The sequence below is a fragment of the Oreochromis aureus genome, linkage group 9 (genome assembly GCF_013358895.1).
Source record: "Oreochromis aureus strain Israel breed Guangdong linkage group 9, ZZ_aureus, whole genome shotgun sequence".
Lineage (NCBI taxonomy): Eukaryota > Metazoa > Chordata > Actinopteri > Cichliformes > Cichlidae > Oreochromis > Oreochromis aureus.
The window spans coordinates 36,413,265-36,426,713 of NC_052950.1; the positions used below are offsets into that span (position 1 = coordinate 36,413,265).

The 13,449-nt window shown below is 44.0% G+C and overlaps 1 protein-coding gene across 6 annotated transcripts in view; it reads right to left on the minus strand.

The window, feature by feature from the left end:
- Nucleotides 1-2,773: 2,773 nt before the first annotated feature.
- The window catches only part of tnikb (TRAF2 and NCK interacting kinase b), a 59,917-nt gene continuing 49,241 nt past the window's right edge, over nucleotides 2,774-13,449 (minus strand). For 5 of the 6 annotated variants that reach the window (XM_031751356.2, XM_039617129.1, XM_039617127.1 and 2 more), the window contains 9 exons: nucleotides 12,715-12,823; nucleotides 12,025-12,201; nucleotides 11,787-11,930; nucleotides 11,501-11,635; nucleotides 11,237-11,337; nucleotides 10,918-11,067; nucleotides 9,224-9,383; nucleotides 5,921-6,060; nucleotides 2,774-5,836 (listed from right to left, as the gene is read on the minus strand). In XM_031751356.2, the coding sequence (XP_031607216.1) occupies nucleotides 5,753-5,836; nucleotides 5,921-6,060; nucleotides 9,224-9,383; nucleotides 10,918-11,067; nucleotides 11,237-11,337; nucleotides 11,501-11,635; nucleotides 11,787-11,930; nucleotides 12,025-12,201; nucleotides 12,715-12,823 (1,200 nt within the window). In that variant the 3' untranslated portion in view covers nucleotides 2,774-5,752. The remainder of the gene's footprint in view (nucleotides 5,837-5,920; nucleotides 6,061-9,223; nucleotides 9,384-10,917; nucleotides 11,068-11,236; nucleotides 11,338-11,500; nucleotides 11,636-11,786; nucleotides 11,931-12,024; nucleotides 12,202-12,714; nucleotides 12,824-13,449) is intronic. The other variant, XM_039617128.1, reaches the window with a different exon arrangement.

Consider the following 13,449-nt stretch of genomic DNA (forward strand, 5'->3'; position numbering starts at 1 on the left):
GCGCCGGTGCGTCAGTGTTGCAGGACCCATCACTACACAATGGTATGGGTTAGATTTATGTTGGCTAATATTTTGTTAAACATGAGGTATTTATTTCTAATACTTAATATTATTGGGCATGAGGTCTTTTTATTACAACAAATGTGATGTACAGAGCTTTAGTAGCTACAGAGGGATAAAGATGATGAGTCATACCATGACGATATGGGAGTTGCTGAAGATAGGTTAAGAAAAAAGGTAACGATCAGATCAGCAGAATAGCTTCATGCATGTCTGAGGGTGGTGCAGGGCACTGAGACAGTGGGGAGGTGTGCTGTAGAAGTGACAGGCCTGGTTTGAGTCCCTACGTGTTTTGCAGTGATGGTGGACAGACTGACAGATAAGGTCTGTCAGGAGGCTCTGTGGACTATGGTGTTTGCAGATGACATTGTGAGCTGTGACAGCAGGGAGCACGTGGCAGAGAGGCAGAGGTATGCACCGGTGAGAAAAGGGATGAAAATCAGAAGAAAAAAGGCATTTACGAATGACAGGGAGATCGGTGTAGCAGTGAGGCTGCGAGGAGCAGAGGTAGTGAAGATAGATGAGTTTAAATACCTGAGGTCAACCAGCCAAAGCAATGGACAGTGAATAAGAGAGTGCAGGCAGAGTCGAATGGGTGCAGATGTTTATTTGTGACAGAAGGATAGCAGCAAGACTGAAAGGGAAGGTTTTCAAGATGGTAGTGATGCCTACTGTGATGTATGAATTGGACACGGTGGTACTGACAACAAAAACATGAGGAAGAGCTGAAGATGTTAATTAAAAACATCAGAGGAACAGCTCAAATTGAGAAGCAAGGCTGTGATGGTTTGGACATGTGTAGAGGAAGGACTGGGGTTATAATGGACAAAGGATGATGAAGATGGAACTAGCAGGCAGGAGGAGGAAAGGAGGAAGACCTCACCTCAGAGTAGGTTCATGGATGTAGTGGAGGAAGACATGCAGAATGTTGGTGAGGTGTTTTGTTAACCCTTAATAAACTGCTTCTAGATATTATTCAGATGGAAATGAACATGTTAAAACTATGGAGAAATTGCAAACCTTGCAAAATTTTCGCTGAGGGGCGTGTCCATGGCAGCGTCAAATGTACATAAATGTCAAGCTGCTCCAGTCTTCACACGCTTGAGCCAAATCCACAACCCTGAGAAATCTACAAGCCAATATTAAGTGACGGTCATAGCACCACCTACTGCCAATAATAAATCGCCATTAGGTGATCATATACATGACATTCGTATTCATGTATAACATAGAATCAGTGGATTTTCTTTAACGCCTCCTAGTGGCAAAACTCCTTCCATCTTCTCAGGACACTCCTCACTCCTTAGTACATTTAATAATAATTTAAAGTACTGATATTATGTAAAGATCCTTTTACTCTGTAGATGCTATGAAGTTTAAGGTCTCCATCCATTAGTTTGGCTTTAACCATATGTTGCTCCAATATAACACATTCGGCATTAATGGTGCCCTCACAGTTAGCCGAGAAATGTGTACTAATGCCCCTGATCCCATCAGGGGTACTGGCTGTGTGTGATGATGTCCTCTTTAGTTCTTTGTCTGCGGTATGTTTATAACTCCGTTATTTTTGTTTTTTCGTAGTCACTTGGATGAGTGGCAGAACGTTTCTCCCGCTGAAAATGTTACGTCCAGATCAACAGAATCAACGTTTTGGGATTTCCTTACCTGGATGATTGAGCATGCATTAAGACGTTACATGGTAAATGGCCTGTATTTGTATAGCGCTTTTCTTAGTCCCTATGGACCCCAAAGCGCTTTACACTACATTCAGTCATCCACCCATTCACACGCAGGTGATGGCAAGCTACATTGTAGCCACAGCTTCTTCAGGAATGTTGACTCAGAATCTCACCACAAGGGGGCAGCTTTTTTCCCAATTAGGTGTTGCGATGCTTTCAGATGACATGCTGTTGTTCTTTAAACGTTCCTTTTAGCTCTACTTCCATTTCTTCAAGATGCTTTACTTTTTTGTCAGTGTGGAAATAAAAATGTGTTCTTTATAACTTGCCTTGTTAAATAAAGGTTACACTGAATAACAACACCATCTTGTGGTACAAATTGGTATTACCCTAAAGTACAGCCTTGCCACATTCAGTTATCTCTGTAACAACATATATGGATGTTTCGTACATAAAGACAATTTTTCCAGACTGCTTTGAATTTAGAGGAAGGCAACAATAACTTAATTAACGAGTTGTTACAACCAGGGTCTGTAACATTCAGACGGGGGGAAGAAAGGCAATTTAAGTGACTTTGAATGTGGCATGGTTGTTGGGGTCAGAACTCGGCTTAAACAACATGAAATAATAGCTCCATCCTGCCTTGTATCAGCGGATTCAGGCTGCTGGTGGTGTGAGGGTTCATTTGTTGGCACACTTTGGACTGCATGAATTTCCATCATGGATATGGAGCCAACAAATCTGCAGCAACTGTGTGATGCTTTCATGTCAATATGGACCAAAAATCTCTGAGGAATGTTTCCAGGACTGTTTGTGAATTTGTGCTGCAGCCTGTAGAAACACTGGGACTAAAACAAATGAGTGTTTTTCTTATTAGTTCTTGTACTGGCTGCTCTAACGTCCAGTCTTTACCTCACTCAAACATAGCAGGCTAGATTCATTAGAACACCTAATATGACCACAAATATTTGAGCAGTTTCTATTGGCCAGAAGCTGCCGTGTGACTCAGGCATGAATAAAGAGAGCGGGTCAGGTGTGGTTGCTGTACAAGGAGAGGACATTTATTGTAGAATTCCCAACACCACAGATGCGTGTTACCAGGTCGAGGTTGTCTTTTGATTGAGTCCAGTGATTCAGACGGGGTGAAAACTCACATGCATGTCACACACCTGTGCACACACCTGCTCACCTCCATGCACGCGCACACACGCACTCACGCACTCACGCACTCACGCACACTCAGAGGCTAACAATCGTACATATGTTCACAGTCTTGATACGTACAAAAATTGAAATACAAATACAAATAATACCACAATAAAAACATCGTACTGTTTGATTTTTTTTTTTAGAAATTCTTATAGCTATGTTCTCTATTCTGTAGAAAGACAACTATGCTTTAATAAGTGAACATTATTTTTTTGTCTTTCTCTAAAATGATCAGTAGGATATCATCATCATAACGAAAATTCTTACAGTATATATCTCTTTTTTTAATCTATGGTTTCTCAAGCTGACCCTGCCTCCTGACCTTTATTCACAGGGTGCTGCTAACATCCTGCACATGTAAAAGGCTTCAGCTGGCCTTAACGCGCCGTTGTTCGCCCCCTTCGCCATCTCTTTTAAAAACAGCAAAAGAAGATCAAGTAAAGGATGGAGCAGCTTCCTTCTACAAACACAAGCGCGTACAGTCAGCAAAGGCTCAACTCCCGCCTTAAAAAAGACGCTCCTGCTCGCTCTTTACCAGCTGCACTGTGGAAATGATCGTGAACATAAAAACTTTAATGGTAAACATGTGATCTTCCAGTGTGCAGTTCAGTAGATAAAAGCCCGGCTGTTGTTTCCAGCTCAGAGATTTAGGGTACACAGTCAGACGTCCCCCGCCCCACCGCGTATTGCCTCAAATTTACAACTCATAACAAGTAACGACGGGTAAAAAACATGAATGCCATCATGCAAAAACTAAATAAAGGCAGATGAACTATGGAGAGAAAAATCCAAACTAAACTTTTGAGTAGAGTCCCCCTAAAGCGTAGACAGATTTACAAAGGGATGAGCCAAAAAAGGAAAAGAAAGGATAAAAAGCTAGACTGTCATTATTTTCTTTGTCTGTCCTTAACATCAAAGTGAGTATTTACACAAGTGCACACAGAGCAGCGTGGGCAGACGAGTAAAAACTTCCAGAAGGTGGCGCCTACTCTACAGCTGAGTTCTTCCTGTGACAAAATGACGGGAATATTTTTGTTATTGTGTTGCTGTTGCAGCAATGGTACAATATCTACAACCTCCCTCCCCCTGCCGGGAACAAACCGGGACAAAGCAGCCGGCTGTGCAGCAGCTCCGAAACACTCGCTGCTCGTCTGAACTATTTTAGCCTCCAACGGGGAAGAACAGCAGCAGCACCAGTGTTCACACTGCGAGAAACGCCGTCTGCACGGCCTCGTGGTTTCCTGCTGGAACAAGGAGCTACATCGGTCTGAGACAAAACATCTAACCGCCATCAAACTGCCATCGTTATCGCCGCGACAACAAGCAGCTTATCCACACTAAGCCTGGGTGTTTTAAAATTTCAACACACACATTTGTTGGTTTTTGGAAGCACCGATTCAGCTTCTTCCAGTTCCCATATAATACATAGCGTTGGCTTTGCAGCTTTGGATATCTCAGACAGTGATAGATTCCAGTGTTAAATTCATAACATGTATTGGCCACTGTGAGGAGAGCCTTCATGTTTGAGTCTTTCCTCCATAAAGATGACATCTGACGTCCTCCCCTGTATCCTTAACGATGACTTCTGACACCTCAATAATATCAATAAACATGTGGTTTGATCACCATTGAAAAGGTTCTGGGTTTTTCCAAGGGTAGCTCTAGTAAGCTGCATAGGCAGAGGCCACAGTGATGCACACCCAGGGGTTTTGTTCTCGAATCAGGCCTGAAATATGACAGAAGCTGCTCAGATAACAGAAATAACATGCATCCAAGGGGGACAGCGTTAGGGCAACCTCAGGCTCGACTCAGACTTTGCTCTCCTCGGTTCATAGAACGTGTACTGAATGGGTATGGATTAGTAAAAAAATAAAAATTATTACTAAAAAGCTCAGTGTGAGCGTCTATTTGATCTATGAGGATTTTATCTCTGAGGATTTTTTAAGTTCTTCTAAAGCCTGAAACTTTTCATTTGAAAAATTCTGCAAAAATGTTAAATGATTCGCTTTTGGCTATAAATATGTCCTTCTCATAATCTCTATTCTTTTAACACTACCTTAAATAAATGCCATCTGTGCGCAAACCCTCCCACTTCTTACTGCGTCAAATGTGCATCGAGTCAAAGGAAGTTGAGTATTTTCGAGGGACTAGTTTGTCTCGGCAGAAGCTTAAAGGCAGGCGGAAACCACGTCGCGTGCAGGTGACAAAAAATTCTCACAATTGTCAACGTTTATTTGGTGGCGCTCAAATCCACAAAACTCTCAGATTCAGCAGGCTTAGTGTGGACGTTCACGCTTCTAACCTAATTTAATCACAGTATAAGAAGCAGTACCAGCTTTCACTGTAGCACGCCAAACCACCTGCCGCTGCGCTCGCAGTGTGAACACCGCTGTAATGTAAAGTCACTGATGTGCTACACTTGGAACCTCTGTGCAGCTCCCCACTCAATCGAACGGGGAGGTCGAAGGCTACTCGGCAAGTCCACATCAGCCGTCGGCCTGCAGGGGAGGAGGAGGCGTTGTCCGCCGACAGCACGAGGAGTCACCTTTGCTCAGCAGGCAGTGACACCATCCGCGGGGGCCCTGTAGTGCCCCCTGCAGCTGGAGGGGGGTGTGTGGGGTGGGCACACTCCTGCAGTTTTCTCCTGATGCTCAATTGTCCGTTCAGCAGCAGATTATCCACAAACACACGCACGCACACACATTTACACACACATACGCCGTCCTCCTGTCATCCCTCCATCCCTCAGCGGCCAATGTTCAGGGTGAAGAAGACGAGGGTTGCGGGTCCAAGAGGTGGAAGGGTTACCAGTTCATCATGGAGCTTCTGTTGAGGGTCATGAAGAAGACTTGACTGCTGCCTCCAGAACGCACCGAGGCGAAGAAGACCTGCAGGGAGAGGGCAGCACGTCATACAGGTGTGTTTTAGGTGTGGTGCCTTCGCTGGTGTGCACTATGTGTGCACAGACTCACTTTGTCGTTCCTCTCCGTCAGGAACTTCAGTCGCTGAGCTCGCTTGTGCATGAAAACTCCGTCGAGGTGTCCCGTCTCCACGGACCGGATCTCAATGGCCTTCTCTCCCCAGCCCATGATCTGGTTGGAGTGGATGTAGGCTGCAGGGGGAGGAAAGGGTGCACACACACACACGCACACACACACACACACACACACACACACACACACACACACACACACACACACACACACACACACACACACACACACACACAGAAGGGGATTGGACAGGAGAAGACTCAGCACCAGTCTCACACCCAGGCCAGTCATACCTCGAGGCCTCCTCCGCCTCACTTCCGGGAGATTATTGCAGCAGTTTCTGACGGATGTGAACGATCAGCGTTCGGAGAGGCGCATCACAGGCCTGCTGGCTGTCTCGCAAACCTTGTCGCTTTGATTTAAAGCAGTTATCTGAGCTGCCACATTGCACCTGGCTGTCCGGCAGCAGTATCATTACAGCTTTTAAGGGCAAAGTCAGCCAATCAGAAAACTGTAAGAGCAGAACCCAGTTTAACCTAGTTGCAGGATTAGGGAACACTGTGAAACGTGAGTCTGCAGGGTGGAGGCCAGTAAATGATGACAGCTCGCCCAGCTGCCAATCTGTGCACAGCCGTGGCCTTTTAAAATGAACATTCCCCAAAAATGATGGTGAAGTTTCAAGAAGGTTTAGCAGGAAATGTTTGTTTGTGATGTGCACTACAGCGGCAAAGTTCAGGATCACTTAGAAATCTCCTTATTTCTGCTGTGTGAGTGAGTTTTCTCTGCTTTATTCTGTTAATGCTGCCTCTCTCAGACCAGGGCGCTCTCAGAGAAAATGAACCTTAATCTGAAGAGTTTCACTTGCTGGTTGAATAAGGGTTAAAAAAGATAAAGAGATAAATATTTAAGCCCCAGATGTTTCAGCTTCTTTTCTAAATCATAAGAAGAAGTTTGATTTTATAGATTTTATTGTGTTACTTAATTTCTGATAAAAGTGAGAAATTGTAGAAGATCATAATTATAAACCTATATATACTTTTTAACCAGTTTATTTTTATTTTTACATTTATTTGTTCACTTATTTTGTTATTTTCCCCTCATAGTCGATGTGTGTAACACTGTGTGAGGAAAAACTTAAATTATCACTCAAATGTATCCTCTTCCTGTTCACGCCCCAAATGGCCTTAAATCACATGACCACATGCCCAGCCCATCCTCACTGCTGCTCCACTGGTGTATAAATATACAGGATGGAGCTGATTAGGTATACACTTTTTCTCTCTACTCTATTACATATGTTACTTGCATGCTGTGTGCAGCATAGCTCTTGATCAGGCTGATGAAGGTTATTTAAAAAATGTTGCTGGAGCTTTGACCTCTTTAGACCTTTTCATGCACTTTGCTAGTGCAGGGAATTATGCCACAAGTTTCCATTCCATTTATATTAATGCATCACCAGAATACTGGAGGGAAAGTCCCTAAACTACAAGCTCAGGAAAAGTGGCACTAACAGATATTTTGATATCTTTTCTTTTATTAGACGTTATTAAAACACGCCTTCATGCCGTGTTCAGGCCCGGTCCACCTGGTCACCCAGGGTCAGTGCAGCTTTGGTTTCTTGGCGCTTCTTTTTATTCTCATGTGGGAGAAAAGAAAAAAAGGGTCCCATATACGGAGGATCAGGATCGATTGGGTGCTCATAAATAAGTCAGGTGTTCAAGTTTTTATGGGGTGGGGGAGGGGTCGAAGCCGGGCTTGGCTGTGAGAAAATCTGGTCTGACAGTTAAATACACAAAAACATGTTAACAGGAGACGATGTCCACACAGAAAATGTGACACGTAAGCAACAGTGCTCCAGGACAGAGACACAGTCACACACGTGTTTTTGTCATTCAGCACAGAGAAATCTGTAAGAGTGAGGATGAGCGGAGACACACACCAGCTTTGACTGACTTGGATCGTAAGATTCAAGATCCACCCCTCATGCTCGGCTGCGCTCTGTTGGACTCACGGTACTTCTAAATAATAGATGAATTTAGATGTGCTGCCCTTGCATTGATCTCATGCAGAGCTTTCATCTCGTTGCTTTGCTGCTGGATCTCACAAACGTTTTGTCTGGACCGGGTTACTGCAGAGCTCGAGCAATCAAGGATGAAAGGAAGAGCGGATGAGAAAGTGCCTTTTGAAATGTTTCACGGTCAACAATGAGACACAACGAGAGGACACAAGTTAACATAGCAGACACACGACACAAACTAAATTCACAAAGAAGAACGAGCAGAAAGTAAAAGACTTGTGTGAGCTGGGAGTGAGGAAGGCAAAGATCTGCCGTTATCAGCTCATGCAGCCGCTGGATGTTCAACACTTAACGTTAAAGGGATACATCGAGGTTTTGGGATGTCATACATTTGGTCAACTTACCCCTCGTGTGATGAGAACACTGACACTAAACTCTCCATGATACTGACGTGTGTGTGTTGCTAAAACTTGCCTGTTTTTAAGGATTTGCAGACACGTCAAGTTTGTTGGAATTCCCCAAGGTCAATGCTGGACGTGTGAGAATGTGACCACTGAATCATTTTGTCTACATTTAACTAAATATTTTACTTTTAGTCCTGATCAGTTGCTCGGGTCGCAAAGAGAAGTCAAAATGCAATGAAGTCTCTGAGAAAATGGCCCTCACTCTCCCCTAATCCAAATCTCTATCCTAGTTTCATGTCTTGCTGAATTAAACCTGGTGTTCATTTAGTGAATTTTGGACCTTATATAACTAGATAAACCAGGCATGCTTCAGGGTGGGCCGACTATCTGTTAACTAAAGCGTATGCAGAGTATATTTGTAATACAAAGAGTTTAATTATGATTATTTCTTGTAAAAGTTCAAATCAATGAAGTCACTCTGTGCCAGCACGGTTACTTTTTCTAAATCTTGTGCTGATTTTAAAATAAACTGACTTAAATTTTCTCAAATGGTAAAGACATAGAAAGAGGTAACGGAGGCGATGGCGAGAGTTTTGTTCTCATCAGCTTACTGCTTTAAGTTGACCAACTGCCCAAAACCTGCTGTATCCCTTTAAGCAGGTAATGAAACAGGTGAGTGAGACGACAGTCTGGGCTTCTTGTTTAAAGGTGAAAGCAAAAGGCAAGAAAAGGCAGGCGTGTTGCTTTGAGCGGAGAAGGGGTGTGGTAGATAGTGAGGGTGAAGGATGATCTGCTGAGACCGCTTATAAGAGGTCAGAGGTCAGTGGGGTCAGGGAAAAGCGAGCTGATTGGTTGACGTACCGACGGAGGTGGGCATCTCGCCCCACTGCAGCACCACATCTTTGGTGATGCGTCCATAGGTGTTGACGTAGACGCCCTCGTCCTCGTAGCACAGCAGCATCTCCATGCCGTCCGTCTTGGGCAGAACCACGATGGCGTGCGGGGTCACCTGACCCTGAATCTGCCGGGACGACAGACGGGAGGGGGGGTGTTGAATGGGGTGGGGGCAGGGGTGTTAGGAGCTGGACCCCTCTAACATCCCCCCTTCCCCACCCTGAGAGAGAAGAAACTGCTGCAACAATAAAGCCTCCCGCTCCTCAGCCACGCGATTGCCATGGAAACAGACACGAGCACAGCGTGATTCATGACTGCCAAAAGCAATGAGAGGCGGTTGCTGTGGTTACCGTCTCCTTCGCCCGTCCATCTCTGACTGTAACCAAACCGGGGTTAAAGGAGGACACCGATTCACCCTCTGCCTCGCTTTCATTCATCCTCTGGATTCAAACACCAGTTCATTCATTAATAAACTCGCTCATTCGCTCATTCATCTGCTAATTCACTCACTCGCTGCAACATTTCCCTTCTCATCTGTGACTTACAGCCTCTCCTCTTCATACATTCCTTTGTTCTCTTCATTAATTCTGTTCTGGGACTGTCACACATTCACCATTTCATTTGTTCTGCTATTAGCTCATTGATCCTCTCACATTTCCTCACACGTTCACTCCTTAAATCACAGTCTGGCTCATTTTAAACATGCAGTCAAACACAGTTACATTTAAATTACACAAATGCAGTCATTTTTACAGCACATTCATTCATTCATTTTGATTTACTGTAACCATAGCTGCTACTTGTCTAACCTTGGCCTAACTGGAACATTTGAATGAATTATGAGGACGTGTCCCCACAGTGCCACGCACCAGCTTCAACAAAAACAAAAGCCAAACTTAACCTTAATGTAACCTAAAATAAACTTTTAATACTTTTTGGGGTAAAGTCAGAAAACTTTTATAACATTTTGTATGGAATTACCAATTTAATTCCCTGTAACTTCTGAAATTGAAGTTCTCTCCTAATTCTTTTACATTGGGCTTTATTTTATTATGGGGACATGTTCCCCGAAGGAAGGCAGGTCCCTGTACGTGCACAGTAGAGGCTCACAGCTGTTTTCAGAGGGCGTACTGTTGTGAAACCGTGTACATCCATAGTAGGAGTATTGCTTTTGTGGTGGGAAAGCTTTACACCAGGGGTGGGCAACTCCAGGGCCTGCAGGTTTTACATGTGTCCTTGATCCAACACAGCTGATTTAAATGGCTGAGTTACCTCCTCAACATGTCTTGAAGTTCTCCAGAGGTCTGGTAATGAACTAATCATTTGATTCAGGTTTGTTGACCCAGGGTGAGATCTAAAACCTGCAGGGACACCGGCCCTCGAGGCCTGGAGTTGGACACCCCTGCCTTACAAAGTGATTTACATTGTGAAAAATTGTCCCTGAAGACAAGCAGCACCCTCTGCGTATTAATATCAGCACACGCACATATACTGCCTCAGCCTAAACCTAACCCAAGCCTAACTTTACCCTGTGCCAAAACCAAGTCTTTACTTTAGAAATTACTGATTTACTTTGTGGAGACCTGTCCTAGTAAGCAAGGCGGGTCCCCACACTTTATTAATACAAGCACACACACACACACACACACACACACACTTACATGTGAGGGGATGTAGATGTCGTAGGGATTTCCAGAATCCACATCAATTACATGGAAGCCAACACTAGAGCCATAGATGACCTTTAACCTCTGCCCTTCCTCTACAGTCAAGTCCACCAGCTGGGGGCGATGCTGCAGGTCAGTGAAAGACTGGCAGACAGAGAAAAAAAGAAGATTGACTGAGGTTCAGTCATGCATTAAAACAGCTGGATATAACTTTGTGAATCAGGCGTAGCTGCAGAGGACAAACAAAATAAAGAAATATAACGAAATCAGTATCATGCACTTTTCGAAATATCACAAGTCTTAGCTTGATTACCTTGAAAGCCATAAACTTGTGGTAAGGTTTAGGTGCCCAGGCATAGATCTCGACTGAGTTCTTTAGAGCAATCACCAAGAATTTAATCCTCTCGTACTTCACTGCAGAAATAAAGACACATTTTAATGTTAATTTAAAAAGAAATCTCAGGACTTTCGGCTAAAAAGGATTTTAATTCAACATAAGATATAATAGATATTAATTTCTAGTTTGTTAGTGAACAGGTTCATGTCCTCACGTCTCCCATAAATGATCTGAACGTACCGACTTTGTAATGCACGCAGCCCTCCAGGTCCCCGACTGTAATCCAACCCTGTTTCTTCTCCACTTCAGGGTCATTGTGTAATATCCTGTTCCTCAGCCAGGACAGGTAGTAAACCCGCAGCTTGTTCTTCTTCCCTAGTTTGAGAGGAAAATTCAGAATTCAAATGAAATTATAATTCATTTCCCATATGGAACAATCATAAATTAAATGGTGTCTGCGTCTTTGTGAGTTTAACCCATCAACTGTGGATCTGTGATGCGGCATTTGGTGAAATCAGCTGCCAACCTGAGATGGTGACCAGGACGTTGAGTCCCTCCAGGACGTCCATCTGTTGGAAGCGCCTTCGATTGATCAGGTTGTAAACTTTGCCTTGACCACTTCGATCCAGCAGCATCAGGCCGTTCTCCGTCCCCACCAGCAGGTTCACTCCTGCCCGAAACACACACACGCTTCGTTTTTAGCGCCTCTGTATCTGCACGGGATTCAAATTATCACGAGGCTGTTGCTGACATGACAGTTTTACCCCAGAGAGCCGCACAGAGGATCTCAGAGTTGAAGCGTTTCTTGTATTTACGGATCTCGGGCGTGTCGCTGTGTGGCCTGATGTTAGTGGGGTTGACGTTGACCACGGAGATCTTGCGGGCCTCGTTGAGCCTCGCCTGCTCTTGCTCCTGCTTCAGCAACTCATCAGCAAACAGCGCTGCAGCACAAAGTACAACAAAACACATCATCTTATCTGAAGCTGCCCCCATCACTGACACATAAATACAATATTTTACACTACTTTTTCATTTTACACTACTAATAAATTGGATTCTATTATTTTAATAATTATAAGTTAGACTACACATATATATATATATGTGTATATATCCATGCAGGTGTGTATATATCTGTGGTGGTGTGGCTCTGGAACCATCCCCAGAGAGCAGCAAGACCCCGCCAGAATGGAAATACTGGCAATCAATAACAACAGATGCAAACATGATTAAGTCAAGCTGTCGGGATGTGGGTTGCAAAGCAGCTTGCAGATGCATAGCTACTAAAGGGGGGGCTAAATAAACTTTAACCTGAGATTTTCGGGTTAGAAGCATCAGCAGCACTAACACTATATTTGACTTTTCAGAGGGTAAAAACAGTTTGCTGCGAGGCTGCATTTACTGTAAGCCACCTGCTCATGTGACTGATGCTTTATATTAGAACAGAAACCTACCTGAGGCTGAGGTTTTATCATCTTCATCGGTCGGGGAGGTCCCGTACACCCTCGGATCAACAAATGGCGTGAAGGAGGCCTTGGAGCCTCCGCTGCCTCCCATGCCAAACTGCAAGCCACAGAAACACAGACTTTACAACCCAACACGTGTTGGAACATTTACCATGTACAGCTAAAAATCGATATAAAAAAACTGGGATCAAAATATAGGAAACACAAAGATTTTTCTATGAAGTGTCACAAAATATAAATCGGTCCTCATCAGTGTTTCCTTTATTTTGTCAGAGACCTGAATCATGTGTTCAGAAAAAGGAAAGGGGTTACTTCCTGGATCAGAGGCTGGAAAACTGAGCGAGGGAGGAACAAACAAGGAAGGATCAAACGAGTAGAGCAAGGTAGGTTGACTCAAACGGGACAGGGCAGGAAATTAAAGGTGCCACTTGTATCTGTTTACATATAAAACTTTTTGGGGGCATCTCACCGTGTTAGATTTGACATTGAGTTCTCTCTTCTTTGAAATCAATTCAGTTTCATTCCTATAGCTCCAATTCACAACAACAGTCACCTTAAGGCAAAGACCCTTTAGTACAGCGTCACTGACGAAGGATCGAAGCGAAGGATCACTGAGATCCGACGCTCATCGGAAGTACAAGGAGACAAAACTGAGTGGCCTGAATATATGAGCAGTGTTGAAATCGTTCCAGATGTGCACAAGAAGATGATCTTGTAGAAGCG